The 17,412-nt window shown below is 47.7% G+C and overlaps 1 protein-coding gene across 1 annotated transcript in view; it reads right to left on the minus strand.

Moving 5' to 3' along the window:
• The window catches only part of ARHGEF3 (Rho guanine nucleotide exchange factor 3), a 274,736-nt gene that overhangs the window by 227,417 nt on the left and 29,907 nt on the right, over window positions 1–17,412 (minus strand). The window contains exon 2 of the mRNA XM_084794850.1: window positions 11,100–11,193. Within this exon, the coding sequence (XP_084650976.1) occupies window positions 11,100–11,143 (44 nt within the window). The 5' untranslated portion in view covers window positions 11,144–11,193. The remainder of the gene's footprint in view (window positions 1–11,099; window positions 11,194–17,412) is intronic.

Here is a 17,412-nt window from a genome sequence, read left to right on the forward strand (position 1 = left end):
CTACAGAATAAGACCCTTCATCAAAAGAAATCAATAAACACAGACAGACAGACAGCTATCTGGAAGGCCAAGACAGGAGGTTGCTTGAGCACAGTAGCTCAGAGTCAGTCTGGAGAACACAGTAAAACCTCATCTCAAAATCAAATAAATATTATGAGGTTGTGTTCTTCTCCGCCGTGTTCCATATTTTCCTCCATGTGAATTCTGGAGGGACACTGGGAGTGAGCGCTGTGACCAGCGCAGAGGCCATGCACCCAGTGTGTGACCCTTCATCTGAGGCTACCCACCCCACAGTCTCCTGGGGAAGCCAGCAGGTCCTTTCTTTCCAGCACAGAAAAAGACATTTTTTCCAATAATGACTGTCAGTAATAGAGCTGACCAACCAATCAGCACTGGCCTGCCTGCTGCCCAGCACGAAAAGTCAGCCCTGTTCCTAGTCCTGGGCCTTTGCCCATGCTGTCCTTGCAGCACCATGGTTCTTCTTAAGAAGGCTGCACAAGGCCTACTCCCTCAACACTCAGTTTGAGTTCAAACGTTGCCCCATAAAGCACACTTTATGTCCTCTTTATGGCACTATCTATAACAACTTTCCACCCAACCTTACTTTCCCCTAGAGTGCGTGCCACCAGCTAATATCACTTTATACCTCTGTTTTCCATCTTCCTGTATCAGCAGAAGGTAAGCACAGTCCATGCAGCCATCACTGTTGCTTCATTCACTGACTGTTATTTCCCTAACCCACACATAGTCATGTGCATGCATGTGCATACACACAAACACACACACATACACATACAAACACACAGACATACACACACAAACACACACACATACATGTGTACACATAAATACACACACAAACACACATACACATACAAACATACAAATATGTTAATAAAACATAAGGAAACTCTTGGTAGTATTCCTCCCCAATGCAGTTGGGTAGGAAGAACTACAAAAGTTAGACTGTGGCATGTTATAGTGAAAAGCTAAAGAGCACAGGGCCAAGGGCAGCTAGGCCTCCAGAAAGTCATCATATTTTTTTTCTGAAAATTAAAATCAAATCTACTATGCACCAGCACAATGCTTGTTACAACAGTAGTTTTCTGATGCCCTTTCTACTTTCTGCAACATCCCAAGGAAGCCTGCCCTCTGTCTTCCCCCAGATTTTCCTGGAGAGGTGTGGGAAAGAAAAGAGTAGATGATTAAAATAGCCCAGGGAGGCCCCACAAGAGCCTCAGCTGGTCAAGGAACCTCCTACCAAACCCGAGGATCTGAGTTCAGTCCCCAAGCCCCATATAGTGGAAGAAGGCTAGGCCCTTGGTTCCAGCTTTAGCACCAAAATCATTTTTCAAACTCACCCCTAACTACAGTAACACAACAGAACGTTCCAGCTCATTAGATTACAGGCCCCAGCAGAGCGGCCCCTTCCTGCCCCTTCGGTCAATCCATATGACAATCATAGAACTAAAACACAAGTGACAGTGAAAGTATGATGAAACTACGGTTGTCACACTAAAAAAACAAACTGCCTTTCCGGCGGTGACAACCTCCCTACGAGAACATGCCTGTCACAAAGAATCTCCTTCATCCCTTTCCAAAAGAAGAAAGACACACAAAAAAAGCACCTGGCACAGAAGCCCCAATTCCTACTTTATGGATGTGAAATGCCTAAAACCACTACAGTCTGTAGCCTCGTACAAACGGCAGTGTTGGGTGCCGGCTGCTCCACCACCCTCTGGCAGCCTACAGGCGGAGAAGCAAGGCTGACAGAAAGATGCTTCTTCAGGAGCATAGGGCACTGAAAACACCCGCTTCAAGATGGGGGGGAGCGGGCCATCCCAAGAAACACACTTTGAACATAAAAACAAAACTGTTCTCCACATGAAAAAAAAAAGACAAAAGGCTTTTTTTCCACACAGGGTGGCCATCATCCACGAGCTGTCAGGTGAACAACCAAAGATGAAGGCAAGCATGTGGCAATGTACAGACAAGCCTTATCCTCAGCAGGCCCAGGCACCTCAGCTAGGCAGGGTTTAGCCCTCTGCACGTTACCTTGCCACAGCCCAGTGGACCCAGTGCTTGGATCATATATAGTTGGTAAAGCTAATTTACCTCCAGAGTAGCTGTTCCACTCCTGCCTGGCAGGAATTTTCTATCAGATTCCCCAGGAGGGAGATTTACATGACACACGTGGCCTCTATCCAGCGTGGGCAGGTATGCGGAAGAGTGCCACTGCCCTAGGGCAGCAGTTACTCCGTAAGCAGCACTGTGGCCAGGTGAATGTGGACCAGGCTCAAGCCCCTCAGAGACATCTGCTCCTACCTCTCTTCTCAGTGTGAATGTGTGCACGACATCACTGAAATCTTTCCAATGTGTGTGTTTAGCTGTTCCCCAGGTGTGCATATGTATACAGCAGGCACTCAGCACTAAGGGGGTCCACACCACCCTTTAAAAAAAAAGTGCATATGAAGACAGAGTAACAGAAACATGAGTGACACTCGGGGTAGGGAGAGGTCTCTAGTAAGCTCCTGTGTCTCCCTACCTCTTAGCTGCAGGCACTATTTTTTATTATCTATTTTAATTTAGTTGCTTATGCCTCTTTCTCCCTTCTCCATCCCTTATCCCTTCTAACACCCCAACACCAGGTAGGAGAGAAAGAAGATGAGTGGGGGGAAGGGGGCATAGTTTTCCTTAGCTGCTTCCTGCTGGTCAGGGTCATCAGGGTCCTTGAGGCAAGTCCAATCTTCCTTTCAGGACATCTCCAACTTCTTCCCTTAACCACTGAGCCCTCTCTCCAGCCTTCATCAACTTCTCATCAAACTACATCAACAGGGAGGAGCAGCAGCCACCTTCTTCCTTCTTGGAGCACCCTCTTTGTATTTATTGCCTCTCCACAGTCCTCAGAATTAAACTAACTGCAGCTGGCAAAGAGCCTCTCTTCGAGCGTGCACTAGGCAAATAGTTTACTGCTGTGGACAATCTGAATTAGCCCCATATCCTACACCTGGGATTAAAGCAAAAACATGTTTACATATCATAACTGAGTGGTTTTGGGGCGGGGGGTTGGGGTTGTTTTGTTTGCTTTTCGAGACAGGGTTTCTCTGTGTAACAGCTTTGGCTGTCTTGGACTCACTTTGTAGACCAGGCTGGCTTCCCACTCACAGAGATCCACCTGCCTCGGCCTCCTGAGTGCTGGGATTAAGGGCGTGTGCTACCAAGCCTGGCTCAGCCATAACTGAGTTTTGGTTTTTGGGTTTTTTTTGGGGGGGGGTTGGTTTTTGTTTTGTTGTTTTGTTTTGTTTTTGTTTTTTTGCAACAGGGTTTCTCTGTAGCCCTAGCTGTCCTGGAACTCACTCGGTAGACCAGGCTGACCTCAGACCCACAGATATCCACCTGCCTCTGTCTCCCAAGTGCTGGGATTAAAGGCGTGTGCCACCACCACCCAGCTATAACTGAGTTTTTAAAGGCACCAAAACTTTCCACTACACTTACTCATCTCCTCTTTCAGACAACAGGCACCATGAAGGCAGCGTCCATGGCTGTTGTGACCCACCCCGACCCCCACCCCCACAGGGAACTAAGCAGGGTGCTTAATGCATGGCAGGGACTCAGTTAAATCCTTGAAGATGAAACAGAGGCTAGACACTTAGTTCCTTCCTGGCTCTGAGGGTGGCAAAAGAATGGTTTATTTGGGCCATGTACTGTATCATTTTATATGCCAGTCAAGTGTGCAGGAGACAGGATAAGCGGCTCTCAGGACACTGAACCCACACATCAACTTGAGGAACAGTGTCTCACCATTATCTCCTTTCATGGACAGGCAGGGTGTACAAGTTAGTTTTTACTGTCATAACCAAGAGACACCTGGGAAGAATGACCCTCAGTTGAGGAACTGCCTACATCCGACTGGCCTCCAGCCATTATGGGCGGCACCATCCCTAAGCAAGTAGGTTTGGGCTGTGTAAGAAAGCTAGCTGAGCATGAGGCAGTGAGCAAGTCAGGAAAGCCTGTTTCCCCACGGTTCTTGCTTCAGTTCCTGCCCTGTCCCTCAGTGATGGATTGTGATCTGAAACGTGAGCGGAAATAAACCCTTTCCTCCCCGAGTTGTTTTTGATCATGGTGTTTATCAGAGCAACAGAGAGCAAGCTTGACCACAGAGGGAGACTTAGGAAATGTGTCAGAATCATCACTGTGCCCTGACACCCCACCCTCAACCCTCCACCCTGCACGGTTCCCTTTGTCACTAGAGAGCCCACTGAAAGGCTGGAACTAGGAATAGGCTATACGCTCTCCTGATGGGATTAAATACACACCTCTGCATCTCAAAATTATAGAACTCCATCCCTGAGACAGCCTCAGTAGCTGCAGCCCATTCTGTAGAGAGGCTCTAAGCTTCCCCGTGCAGAGTCGAGGGGTGGGGAGGGGTGGGAGGTCTGAGAGGAGCATGCATGTGGAGGGCTTCCATGCCTGGGAAGGGTCAAAGACACTGATTTTAATCTAAGACCTCGAATTACCATTGACCTTGGAACAGGTACATAAGAATTCATTTCCCTCTCCCGTAAAACGTAGCTATATGATAACACTGCCCTGCTTTGTTTGCTATGAGGTTCGGTACCTATGAACACACACAGCATCTCCAGAGGCTCCCACGGCAGCCAATAACGATCATGCATTTCCTATGTAGAAGTCAGCCGCTGGGAGACAGGAGAAGGAAGGGGGGAGAGTTTGCTTCTTTAACAGCCACAGAGATGATTTTTATTATCGTTGTTTGTTGAGATGGAGCTTCTACATTCTATTCTCAAACTCATGGGCTCAACTGATCTCTCTCCCCGAGCCTCCTGAACGCTGGGCCACCAGGTTCCGACAGGACAGTTTCTAAAGCACTGTTCTAAATTCTGCCTCTGGCCAGAACAAGGATGGATAGACTTTGGTGTGGTGGGGGAAAAAAAAATACAAGAAAACTGATCTTGAGGTTCAGAACCTTAGATCTGAGTCTTAAAACCACTGCCCAGCCTTTGCCTTTGCCTTAGTAGATCTTGGTTCCTCGTCCATATAAGACACACCTGTCTCGTGCCCTGGCCACATATTAGAAGGACTGGGTCTGAATATCAGAGTGATCTGTCCAACAGCTGATGGGGCAGGGGGCCGGGGAAGGGGGTGAGGCACACACAACCTGGAGCTCTATTTAGAAACCCTGCCGTGCAACCTGATCTTTTAAGTGAAGGGCCTACTTAGCTGAACTTAAGTCAGCCACTGGCCAAACATGTTTGCCGAAAGACTCCATTTTCTCCCCTTCTGACATTTCTATTCCTGTAAGTAGGAAAAGTCTTTTTTTTTAAGGAACCTCTTGGAAATGCTGGCGAGGTGAGAGGTGAAGTGTCAAGAGGGGTTGCAAACTCTTAGCTGTCACTTTCCAGCTTGTGAAAGTCCTCAGCTGAACTCTATGGAGTTGGTGGAAGGTAAACAGGTGCCACATAGTCCTTTAAGCAGTAAACAAAGAGCTAAAAAATAAAAAATAAAAAAAGCAACAAATAAAACAGCTTGGGGCTAATGATGAGATGGAAGCTGCTAAGTGGACCAGGGAAAAGAGAGTGGCCAACAACAATCAATAAGAGGAACAGGGCTCTGGGGCCCACCCTGGGGAAAATCTCACTGTGGGACCCAGCTCTCCCTGGGGCCTCCTACACGTTCCTTCTTCCAGCGAATTCATCCCACCAAAGCTGTCCATAAGCCAAGGGTATCAGGGAGTCAGAAGTGAACTGTCTAACAGCCGATACAGAGGAGTGCCCTGGGCTAGGCATCTGGTGGCCTCATGGCTGCACACAAGGCCCTTGCTTCCAGGAGAGGACCTGACTGAGCTAGCACATAGGAGTGGCTCAAAGCACACTGGGTCCTGCAGAGTCAACACAGTTCAGAGCACAACGATCTGCGTATATGACTGGTTGTGGGGACAAGCTCTTCATATGCAGTTCTAGGCTGGCCTAGAACTCACAAACCTCTTCCCTCAGGCTCCTGAGATGCTGAAGGCTAGAGTGGTGGCTCGGTGGTTAATAGCACTTGCTGTTCTTGCAGAGGACCCAGGTTCAGTTCCTAGCACCCACATGGCATCTCACAGCATAGGATGCCCATATATACATGTGGACAAAACATTTACACACATAAAGTAAGAAAAAATTTTAATTCGCTCATATTAAACATGTATGAACCTTTATGTTTTGAAGTACTGGGGCCTCACGTACACTACGTGAGCGTTCTATCTCTGAGATTTATTTGTAACTCCAGGCCTTTTACTTTTTAAGTCAAGGTCTCGGTAAGTAGCCTAGACTGGCTTTAAACTCCCAATATAGCCTAGGGAGGCCTTGGACTTCCAGTCCTGTTCCTCAGCCTCCTATATCCTGGCATCCTAGGTCAACACCATGAGGACTGGCTGCTGACTTGTATCAGTACTCCTTAAATAACACAGCAAAATAGCAACTGTGTAATGTTGCTGTTGCGTTACCTCCCACAGGCGAGCAAGAGATGACTTAACCAATGCAGAAGGCCGTCTGTGCTCTTTGTAGGCAGCCTGCCACTTAATGGGAGAGACTTGAGCATCTTTGAATATTGATCTTCATGAGGATCCCGGGCCCAATTTCCCATGGACACCAAGCAGCAACAATATCTTAATACTTAAGCCAGAGAGTACTTCTATTTTTAAGAAATACATATATATGCAACCTTTGAGCCTTTGAGTGGAAACTAGGCAAGGAAAGCAATGCTGAGGCCTGCTGGGTAACGGAGTGTGGACTAATGAATGAATTAGTGAATGGGTGAATGACTGAACTTGGTCTTCCCAGTTCCCCAGCATGACTGAGGCTCTCATTAAAAGCCCACTTCACAGGGAGAAGTGATGGAGAGGGCAAGGGTTTTTCTCCTCAGCATTCTCTGCACCTGAGGGAACATCAGAACTCCTGCTTGCCTGACACCGTTTCCTGCTGCGCAGCTGACTTAACCGGGCACGATGAAATAACATTATCTGGTCATTGTCACTGTGTGCAGCCGGAAACCTCACTCCCTGGGGGTTTTTATCACACGGAAATCTCTTGTTCTTGGGCCGCTGGTGGATCAGTTGCCATCTACAAGCGGAAGTAACCAGGAGTGATGGCCCAGCCATAAATACTATGGGAGTAGATGTTCTTCCAGTAAAGCCACTTGGTTAAAAGACCCTGTGTCCATAGATCTCAGAAGCAAAGCTGTACTCTGCAGAGGGCTGTGTGGTTGGTAAGGCCCTGTCCTCCAAAAGTGGCCTGGCTTCGGGCCAAACTGTGGTGCTGCATTTTGCTGGCCGAGTGTATTTGACACAAGCTAGAGTCATCTGAGAGTCAATTGAGAAAATGCATCCAGAAGATCAGGCTGTAGACTAGCCTGCAGGGCATTTTTCTTAATTAGTGATTGATGTGGGAGTGGTAGATGGGGTTACCCGTGGGCTGATGGTTCTGGGTTCTATAAGAAAGCAGGCTGAAGCAGGCTGGTAAGTAGCACCCCTCCATGGCCTCTGCATCAACTCCCGGCTAAGGTTCCTGGCCTGCCATGGTTCCTGTTCTGACTTGATGTTGGTGATAAAGAGAGCCGTGGAGCTCTTTGGTCATGTTGCCTCAACACGGCAATAGCAACCCTAACTAAGACAATATTCATCGAGTATTTCTCCTCCCCAATCAACTCTCAGTTCTCTGAGAGCGCCTGTCTTAGCTGCCTGTTGCTTTTAGTACACTATCCTGCAAACGCCCATGGGATGACTCAGCAATTCATCAACCAACGGGCTAGCTCTCCTCAAGGGACCGCCAGATAATGAGCTCTACTTGTGAAACAACAGGGACCAGGCTTCTGGGATCAGCCACTCCCACGGGAGGTAGCTGTGATGCTGTGGAAAGAGCCATGGCCAGTCAGACCCCGGAGACCTGAGGGCCAACACATGCTCCTGTAGCTTGAACTTGGACAATTATTTCCTCACTCTTAGACTGTGTGCTTAAACGGTAATAAGGAATGAAATACAGTAAATCTAGGATCTCTTCCGGCTCCGTGTGTGTCTGTGTGTGTGTGTGTGTGTGTGTGTGTGTGTGTGTGTGTGTCTGTGTGTGTGTGTGTCTGTGTGTCTGTGTCTGTGTGTGTGCATGTGAGTGCAGGTGCCTGTGAAAGTCAAAGAGGGTGTCAGATCCTCTAGGATTAGAGTGACAGGCAGATGTGAGCCAACGTGGGTTCTAGGAACTGGACTCAGGTCTTCTGCAAGAGCGGGTACATGCTCATAACCAGCCAGCCAGCCAGCCAGTCCCCCAGAATTTAATGATTTTGAAATATGTAAGAAGGGGAACTTAGGGGAGCATTTGCAATTGCTCTCTGCCTGCACTTCTTTTGTCTCTATATTCACCTACGTATTTGTTTCTGTGGTACTGTGTTAGGAAGGAACCTCGGCTTTCACAGATGCTAGGCAAGGCTGTACTACCGAGCCGCATCCTCAGCCCTGCCAGGGATGTCTTAATCTTTGAATGAGCTCTAAAACAAACCATTTTCGGGCAGACTGAAGGGTTAGGTTTACCAAAAACAAGCAAGAACACTTTCTACCCCACTACATCTCAGTGGACTCATTTTTCCTAATAAAATATATTCACTTCCCACAACAAAGATGCTCAGCCTGGGAAATCCTTCCACAGGAGTAGCTGGGTGAGCTTGAGCGAAGCCTCTGATCACAAAGGTACACAGGACAGAAGTGCTGGTACGCAAAAGCCCAGGGCCAAATGCTGGTGGGGACATGCTACCCCCCACCCCCCACCTCTCAGCTTCTACCCACTCAGAGAGTAGCCACAGATGCAGAGCAACAGCTGCAAGAGTCTGAGGCAACGGCAAACAGGGCGCGCTGACTCCAGAGACATGTCCCACAGGAGAACTCACCCCTGAGCCAGTGTGGCTCAGTTACTATTTAACAAGAGCACCAGTTAGGTGACCAAACTGTGCTTTTCCTTTTTTTGTTCCTTGGGCTGCTTTGAATAAAGTCTCATCTGTCACCTATGACTACAAAACAGGGAGAACAGCACTACTCATTCCTTCTAGATCCCCTGTGAGAAGTCAAGCAGAGACGTAGGGTCACTTGATGCAAAGAGGGGGTTGACACCCATCAAACACCCAGCCCATCACCAGTGGTGCAGCTGGGATGTTGGTGGAGAAGCGCACCGGAAGTCAGGAAATCTAACCCTAGGCTCTTCAAAATCCTTCAGAGTCAAAAGAGAGGCTGCTGCTTCCGCACTGGATGCCTGGGACAGCAGCCCGGATGCTCTTCAGAAGAGAAAGCAAAGCTGCAACTGCACCTGGGAAGGGCCAGGAGTGCCCAGGTATGCTGGGGCCTGGGTCTCAGGAGGCGATGCTCCTGTGAGTACAGGAGCTTACAGTATCACCGGGAGAGGAAACCAGGCAACAGTCCCAAGAAGATGAACTTCCCCGGAGGAAGGAGGAGAAGAAATTACAACCCCATAAAAGAATGCTGCTCACCCAGAAGACTGCAAAAACTACAGGACAGAGCTGAGATTTTCAGGAGGTGGGCAATCAGGAAACCTGGTACCCAGTTGACAAGCCAAACTGTGCTCTTTGGAGAGTGATCTGATCATGTTTATTAGACTCTAAGTGTGTATGCAGGATAATCCAGCAACTTGTTTCCTTGGTAACCACCACAGAGAACCATTAGCTTGTGTGCCCAAAGGAATATACCCCAGCACACATCACAACAAAAGCCAGAACCAGTCAAAGCACCGTGAGCTGGCTCAGCAATCAGTGAGACAGACGCTCCTCATGCTTGGTGTGGTGTGAAAACAAAGGAGATTGACACAGGCGGCCTCAAAGACATTATAGGAGACACCATTAAATGTTTTAAAGGATTATAAAGGAGGCCAGCCGTCATAACATGCACTTTAAAAAGGAGAAATGGGAGACTGAGGAGAAGGATCCACGGGTAAAACAGTTTGCTGCCCAAATGTGAGGACCTGAGTCTGGATTCCCAGAACCTACATATATGCCAAGTAGGCCTGGCAGCCCGCCTACAATCACTACACATAGGAAGTTGAAACGGGAGCAAGCTGGCTAGGAGACTAGATGAATCTCCAAGTTCCGGGTTCAAATGAGAGAGCCTGCCTCAATAAATAAGATAGAGAGAGGTAAAAAAAAAAAAGGCACCTGACTTCAACATGCATGTGTGTGCATGCACACGCATGTGTGCACGTGCAAACATACACATACACATACACACACACCAGCAACAACAAAGAAGAAAAAAAATAAAAGAATGACCTTACTTCCATATATCTACATGCCCAGAGAAAATTCTGGAAGGAAATGTATATATTATGTAAAGTATAATATGAATTGCATAGATCATAGGGGAAAACAGAAATGAACTCAAGACTGAGAACTAAAACTTTTTTTGGGGGGGGGGGTTTGAGACAGGGTTTCTCTGTGTAGCCTTGGCCGTCCTAGACTCACTTTGTAGACCATGCTGGCCTCGAACTCACAGCGATCCACCCGCCTCTGCCTCCCGAGTGCTGGGATTAAAGGTGTGTGCCACCACACCCGGCTTAACATTTTTAATTACTAAAATTTAAAAAGTTATTCTTTAAAAAAAGAGGGAGTGAAAGAAGAAGGAAGAAATGGCATGAAAGAGCTCAGGGTCCATTCCTGCTTGCTCTTAAGAGGCTGACCGTTACTCACAAACATGGCGTTCTGAGCAGGTGGTACTGCATTTGGGGACAAACACCTACAGTTTTGAACCAAGACACTTAATTTTACACCACATCATTTCTATTGATCCCAGATGTTCTGGGGCTTAGAAAAATTCGCTCATATTTAACGATGCTCTCTCTCTCTCCTCCAGTGAAACAAACTGGAGATGTGTGTTTGGAAGACAGAGGACCATGCCTAGAGCCTGATGCATGCTGGGAAAAGACTGTACCACCAAGCACCTCGCCTAGCCCCATGAAACCTCCAGATTCTTCAGGGTTTATACCAATGCATACAGACCCTGGGATGTGACACTGCACTGAATCATCACATGACACTTTTTTTTTCTTAGTTGTTACCTTTCCTTGTTTTCTTCCATTCCTCTATAAATGCACTGATTCATTACTGTGAAATTCTCTGTAGACCCAGCGTTTCAGATCCAGATTTTCTTTCCTAAAACACAAAATGCCCAGGGAAGTGGATTAGAATAGAGCACAATGACACCTATGTATGATAATGCCACAATAAAACCCATTCCTTTACTTACTAACTTAATGAGTTGAATAAGCAAAATGACCATCATTGTTTACACATACAAAACTGGCAATTTTCAGTTATAAACACATCAGGACAGTCAAGTTAATATATACCAAAGGCTACCCAGTACCCAACCAAATCCATCCTCCTTTCCTCCAACAATTCCAGGTTGAACAACCCTAAATCAAAACATCCAAACTCTGAGATGTGCACAGTGGCCCACACCTGTAATCCCAGCACTCAGGGGGGCAGAGTCAGGTAGATCCCTGTGAGTTCAAGGCCAGCCTGGTCTACAAAGCCAGTCCAGGCCAGCCAAGGCTACACAGAGAAACCCTGTCTTGAAAAACAAAAACAAACAAAAATCCAAACTCTAAAATACTACAAAATTTGAAACTTTCAGAACCCTAACAAGATCCCAAGTGAAAAAAAAAAATTAATTCTAGACCAGAAAACATTGCATCATTCACAAAATTAATGTTTAAAATATTACATAAAGCTAACTTTGAGGCTATGTGCATAAGGTATTTAAGAAAGATAAATCTTGTGTTTAGACTTGAGTCCCTTCGACAAGGTATCCCATTATAGACTGCAGATATTCCACAATCTGAAAAAAAAGGAAATGGATACATTCTGGGTTTTGACAAGGTATGATGCATCTGAGTTCTCAGGCACTACTTCCCCCTACATCCTCATGGTACTTTCTATGTGACTCTTGAGCAGGGCACCTGGAACAGGATGAGGAGCACAGATGACATCTAAATTCCTCAAAAAGTAACTCCTTGGGACAGTTATGGTCCCTAACTGTCCACGCCGAAGAGCCACGTGGAGATACTCACGAGTAACAGAGGCCAGTGGGAGCCAGCGGAAGAGACGAGGAAGAATTAGGGTCCTTGTAGGGCCCCTCCTCCTCTTCACTCTGGGAGCATCTACTCCACAGGGCGCATGAGCCATACTCCTAGGCTCCAGGTGCAGCTGTGGCTGCTGCATTCCTCACCAAAAAAGGCTGTGGTTAACATCACAAGATAGACTCTCTTCAGAGGCATGCCTCTGAACACAAATCAGCCACTTCATTCAGTGTCACACTAAAATAAAGCAGTCAGCTTCCACTCTGCAAAGCCATCCTTAGGGATCGCGTGTTTACTTCCAACCCACTGCCTCCTAGATCGGGATTGAGGGTTAATTCTGGCCATCCATGATCACCTAAGCTGCTGCTATGGTTACGCCCAGCACTGCTGCTCCAACCACCTTCACCACTGGGCCTCAAAGGCCTGCTTGGCAGTATCTCCGGCCTATGGCCTCCCATCTGCTCCACATGGGTCTGGCCTCCTCCCAGGTTAAAGAGCCATCTGATCTAGGTGAGGACTAGATTCCTAGGGATGCCGGTCCCTACCTGGGGAAACGGGACAGAATCAGTGTTAGGGAGATTCCCCAGCCCTTGACGCCAATGCCACTATTTCGTTTAACTCACAGAGATCAAGCGATGAGATATTTTTAGCATCTGGATCCCTGTCTAGGGCCACTGATCTGGCTTCCATCAGAGCTAACCTCATCAGCTGTAGCATGTGCATCCTGGGGGGGGGGGGGGAAGGGGGGAAGGGGGGATTGGGGCAGGAATAAGGAGAGTGTGACGAAGTGCTTGAGTACAGGGTTCCAGGGTGCCTTGGCAGTACAGTTACTAAGCAGGAGGGAAATATCCACAGCCCAGACCTGAGTCACTCTGTGGCTGGGATCGTCTCAGGTCACCTCCCTCCAGTCTGGAAGCCAAGGTTGCTTAGTCCCAACCTCTTCTGCACACAGCATAGTTCCTGCAGCACAACACGCTACCCCTCGTCCCTAATCAGGGTACAGCAGTACTATCCCCGAGATCCCCGCCCCCAAGGAGCTGTGAGAGGGTACCTGGGAGGTGTGGCTAGCTTGATCCAGGATTACAGAAACTCTTCTGTCCCTGTTTGTTTGTTTGTTTGTTTCGTTTTATTTCTGAGAGAGGGTCTCGTGTAACCTAAGCTGGCTTCCAACTTAACTTACTATGTAGCTCGTCCAACCGTGAACTTGTGAACTGCTGCTCTTCAACTCCCAAGCGTTCATATTACAAGTGTGCACCACCCAGCCATCTGGAAGCCATCACCCTTCAGCTTGTACCTCAGGGCAGTGCAACAATTTCTACCCCAGCAAGGAGGGGTGTCCAGGACCAGGTTCTGACATGGAGGATGCCAAGTAGGGAGCACTGCTACTGACTCACCCTAAGGATCAGGAAATGGGGGAGGGGGCTGGGAATCTTGCTCAGCGGCAGAGGGTATACTTAGTGCCTATCAGGTGAATACTCCTGTTTCTCACCCCCCCCCCACACACACACACAAAAATGAAAAGACTGTTGATAAAGAAGACCTAGAAATGGTCTCACAGACTGGATAATGAATTACAAATATAGAGCAAGCTCATGAGCTTAGGAGTCTGTTTATGATCCCCCCCACTGTATTATGTGTATCGTATAGCTTGATCATGAATGAATGAATGAATGAATGAATGAACAAACAAATGGTCACTGAGCCCAGGATTACCAATTCCTGTAAAAGGAGCTTACCCTATACCTCACTTTACCCTGTTGTTGGCAAGAAGGATAGCCACCAGTGCCAGGCTCTGTCTGCTTAAGAGCCTTGGTTCTCACAGGCACCCACCCACAGCCCCCAGGGGAGCTAGCATCACAGACATTTCAGAGGACACATGCATGGCTCCAGGAGACAGAGACCTGCTCCTGGGCACAGCACTCAGAGGACAGTGACAACAATTCTCACACTGAGCAGCTGACTACACAGCGCAGCCTTCCCCCCCCCCCCCCCACCAGTTGCCTTGGCCAATGAGATAGATCCATACAAAGATAAGATCGGCACGTTGTTCTAACTCTTCAGAGGGAAACTTCTATGTTAATCTCGAGCTCATCAGCCATCAGCCATCGCAGTCACTTCCCTGGAAGAGGAATTCTCATTCTCAGGTAGAGATTAGCATGGCCACGCCCTCATTCCTCTTCTCAGCTGGCTGCAATCAGCCAGTACTTACAGGCATTTCCTGAGCACTGGCCTCCTTTACATATGGTACCACTATGTCAACTGGCCATGGGCTCCTGTTGTTTTGTCATTTACAAATGTCTACTCCCAGAGGCACAGAGGGTGGTGAGACTGTAAAGCAACCAGGACTCATATTGCTGCTCTTGGAGCATCTTGGGAACGGTGGCAACATCTAGTCACTATACACACAGATTACAAGATGTGTTCTAGCTAGGTGTAGTGGCGTAAGCCTGGAATCCCAGCACTGGGGAGGCAGAGACAGGTGCATCTCTGTGAGTTCAAGGCCAGCCTGATCTACAAAAAGAGTACAGGACAGCCAGGGTTATTATACAGAGAAACCCTGTCTTGAAAAACAAACAAACAACAACAAAAACAAGATATGTTCTAGAATGTTCTCACTTGCACTTTTCATAACAACCCTGTATTTACTTCCCATTGCTGTTGCTACACAAAGTAAGTAACAAATGCACCCTTTAACATGGGCCAACAGGACTGCACTCCTTCCAGGAGCACTAGAAGTGTCTTTCTCTTGCATTTTCTGGCTCCCAGAGGCTGCCCTGTATTCCTGAGCTGAGTCTCTTCCTCCATCTTCAGAGCCGACAGTGGCATCTTCAGACCTTTCACTCCTCTCACAGCTCTAATTGTCACATCTCAACCTTGAACACTGCTTCCCCATGGCTTCCGAGACTGGTCCCTCTAGAATACTCCGGGACAATTTGCATCATGGGAAGATCCTTAGCCTGCCATCTACAAAGTTCCACTTGCAATCTAAGGTCACCTAGTCTCAAGAAGTACAAGTGGGAGCCGCATCCTACTAGGCCAAGGGCATCTCCTAGAGCAGTGGTTCTCAACCTTCCTAATGCTGTGACCCCTTAATACAGTTCTTCACGATGTGGTGACCCCCCCAACCATAAAGTTATTTTCACGGCTACTTCATAACTGTAATTTGCTACTATTATGAGTTATAATGCAAATATTTGAAATTCAGGATATCTGATGTGAGAGACCCTTGTGACAGGGTCATCCAACCCACCAAGAGGTCGCGACCCACAGGTTGAGAACCGCTGTTTCAGAGGGTCTCATGTAACCAGCCACAAGCCCCAACCTGGACCTTGCACAAATGTGCACCCAGGGGCAAATGGCTGGTGTGCAACAACAATACCTGTGCACCAGGATCACAGACATTACAGACAGCCTAATGCAGAGACCCAGGAGGCTGAGGCTTGCTCCTGGGCACAGCACTCGGGTGATGGCTGCTTTCAGGAAGGCAGAGGCGGTCACAGGTATCCCAGCCTCTTGGCCGTCAAGTCAGTGGTCGGAGGAGTGAACAAGGCTTGAAAGAGGGCACGAGATAGCTTTGGGGACTTCTGGCAAATTCATGTTTCTTTCTCTTTTGTGTATATTTTGTGTTTGTTTGTTTGTTTATTTGTTTGTTTTTGAGACAGGGTCTCACTCTGTAGCCCAGACTGGACTGGAACTCACTATATAACCCAGACGGAGCTTGGACTCACAGCAATCCTCCTGCCCCACCCTCCCAAGCTCTTAGCTACAGTGGTATACACTTGGAGCCTAGCACTTAAGAGGCTGAAACAGAAAGACAGTGAGTTCTGAACCAGTCTGGCCTATGTGTAACAAGACCTTGTCTCCAGAAGACGAAGAAAGGGAAGGGGAAGAAAGAAAGAAAGGAAAAAAAATCCATGCAATCCATTTCTAGAGCCACTTGGTTTCATAAATACATAGGTAACCAATCAAGACTCTTCATCAAATATGATCTCTTCATTTTCAGATCTCAGAAAGGGACCAAACCCACCAGAAAGACTTGCAAAGCTCCTGTGTTCTCTGCTAGGTACTTTATTTAAAAACAAAAACAAAACAAAAAAGCAAAGTGTTATTAGCAACCAACAATAAGCATTTGTCCTCCAGGGAGAGCTGGATACATTTCTCCCTGTTGTCTACCCTCCTCAGGCCTAGAGCCAAAGTCAGAGATAAAGACTTATTGGACAATTTGGCCTGGGACCACAAGGTCTCAAGCCACCTGCCCCAGATGACCTCACCTCCCCAACAGCCAAGAAGGATGACCTAGAGCCATGGCTAAGAGCAAGGTCACATCTTTCAAGGACAGCTGCCGAAGCTAAACCGAAGCAGAGATAACAAATGGCACCCATTGCTGCCCACCACATAGTTGGCACACGGTGGCCAGCAAGGCTGATGACAGGCTTAAACCTGGGTGTTCTCGTCCATCAAGACTTGCCTCACAGCTAGTCACCAAGCACCGCTCAGGGCCCCAGGGACTCAGCAAGGCATCTGTGGCAGATTGGTATTCTACCCAGCTATCCAGCTTTGGATCTCCCACAATGGTCTGGAGCGTCTCCATGGATACACACACACACACACACACACACACACACACACACACACACACACACACACAAATGCTTATGCCCCCAGGAACATACAGAGTGTAGCGCAACTGCTGAAACAACAGAACAGATTTAGGTGCATCTTCACGGGATGTGAAGAGCGATGTAACAGAGGAGGACCATAAGCAAAGCCCGTTGCTTTGGAGCACTGGAGGCAACACCACGCCAGCTTCAAGGCACAGGCAGATACTGTGTGTTTCCTTTTAGCCATGCTCAGTAAGGCCAGGCTGGTGCCTTGAAACTAGCCAGGTGTGAACGTGAGCCAAGGAACCCTAGATACACTATATACCATGGCTCCCTTTCTCCACCTGTCCCCAAAAGCTGGCTACCAAATGACCCCAAAGGTACACTGTGTGCATGCAAAAATAATGTCTAAGACTTAGAAGAAGCAAATTCTTGGGGTTGGAGGATGTAGCCCAATTAGTAGAATGCTGCCATGCCGTGAGTGCAGTGCTCAGAACTGGGGTGAGGAATGCCATGCCAAAGCTATTTTCAAATTAAAAAGAAAAAGTTTTGCACGTATATACATGTGTGATGTGCATGCATGTTTTCGTGTATGTGCACGCATGCATACATATGTTTATATGTGTGTATGGTATCCAGAGGTAGGTTAATGATAGGTATCTTCCTTGTTTCTACACTATATATCAAGA

The sequence above is a fragment of the Acomys minous genome (assembly GCF_964271855.1).
Source record: "Acomys minous genome assembly, chromosome: 9".
NCBI classification, from domain to species: Eukaryota; Metazoa; Chordata; class Mammalia; order Rodentia; family Muridae; genus Acomys; species Acomys minous.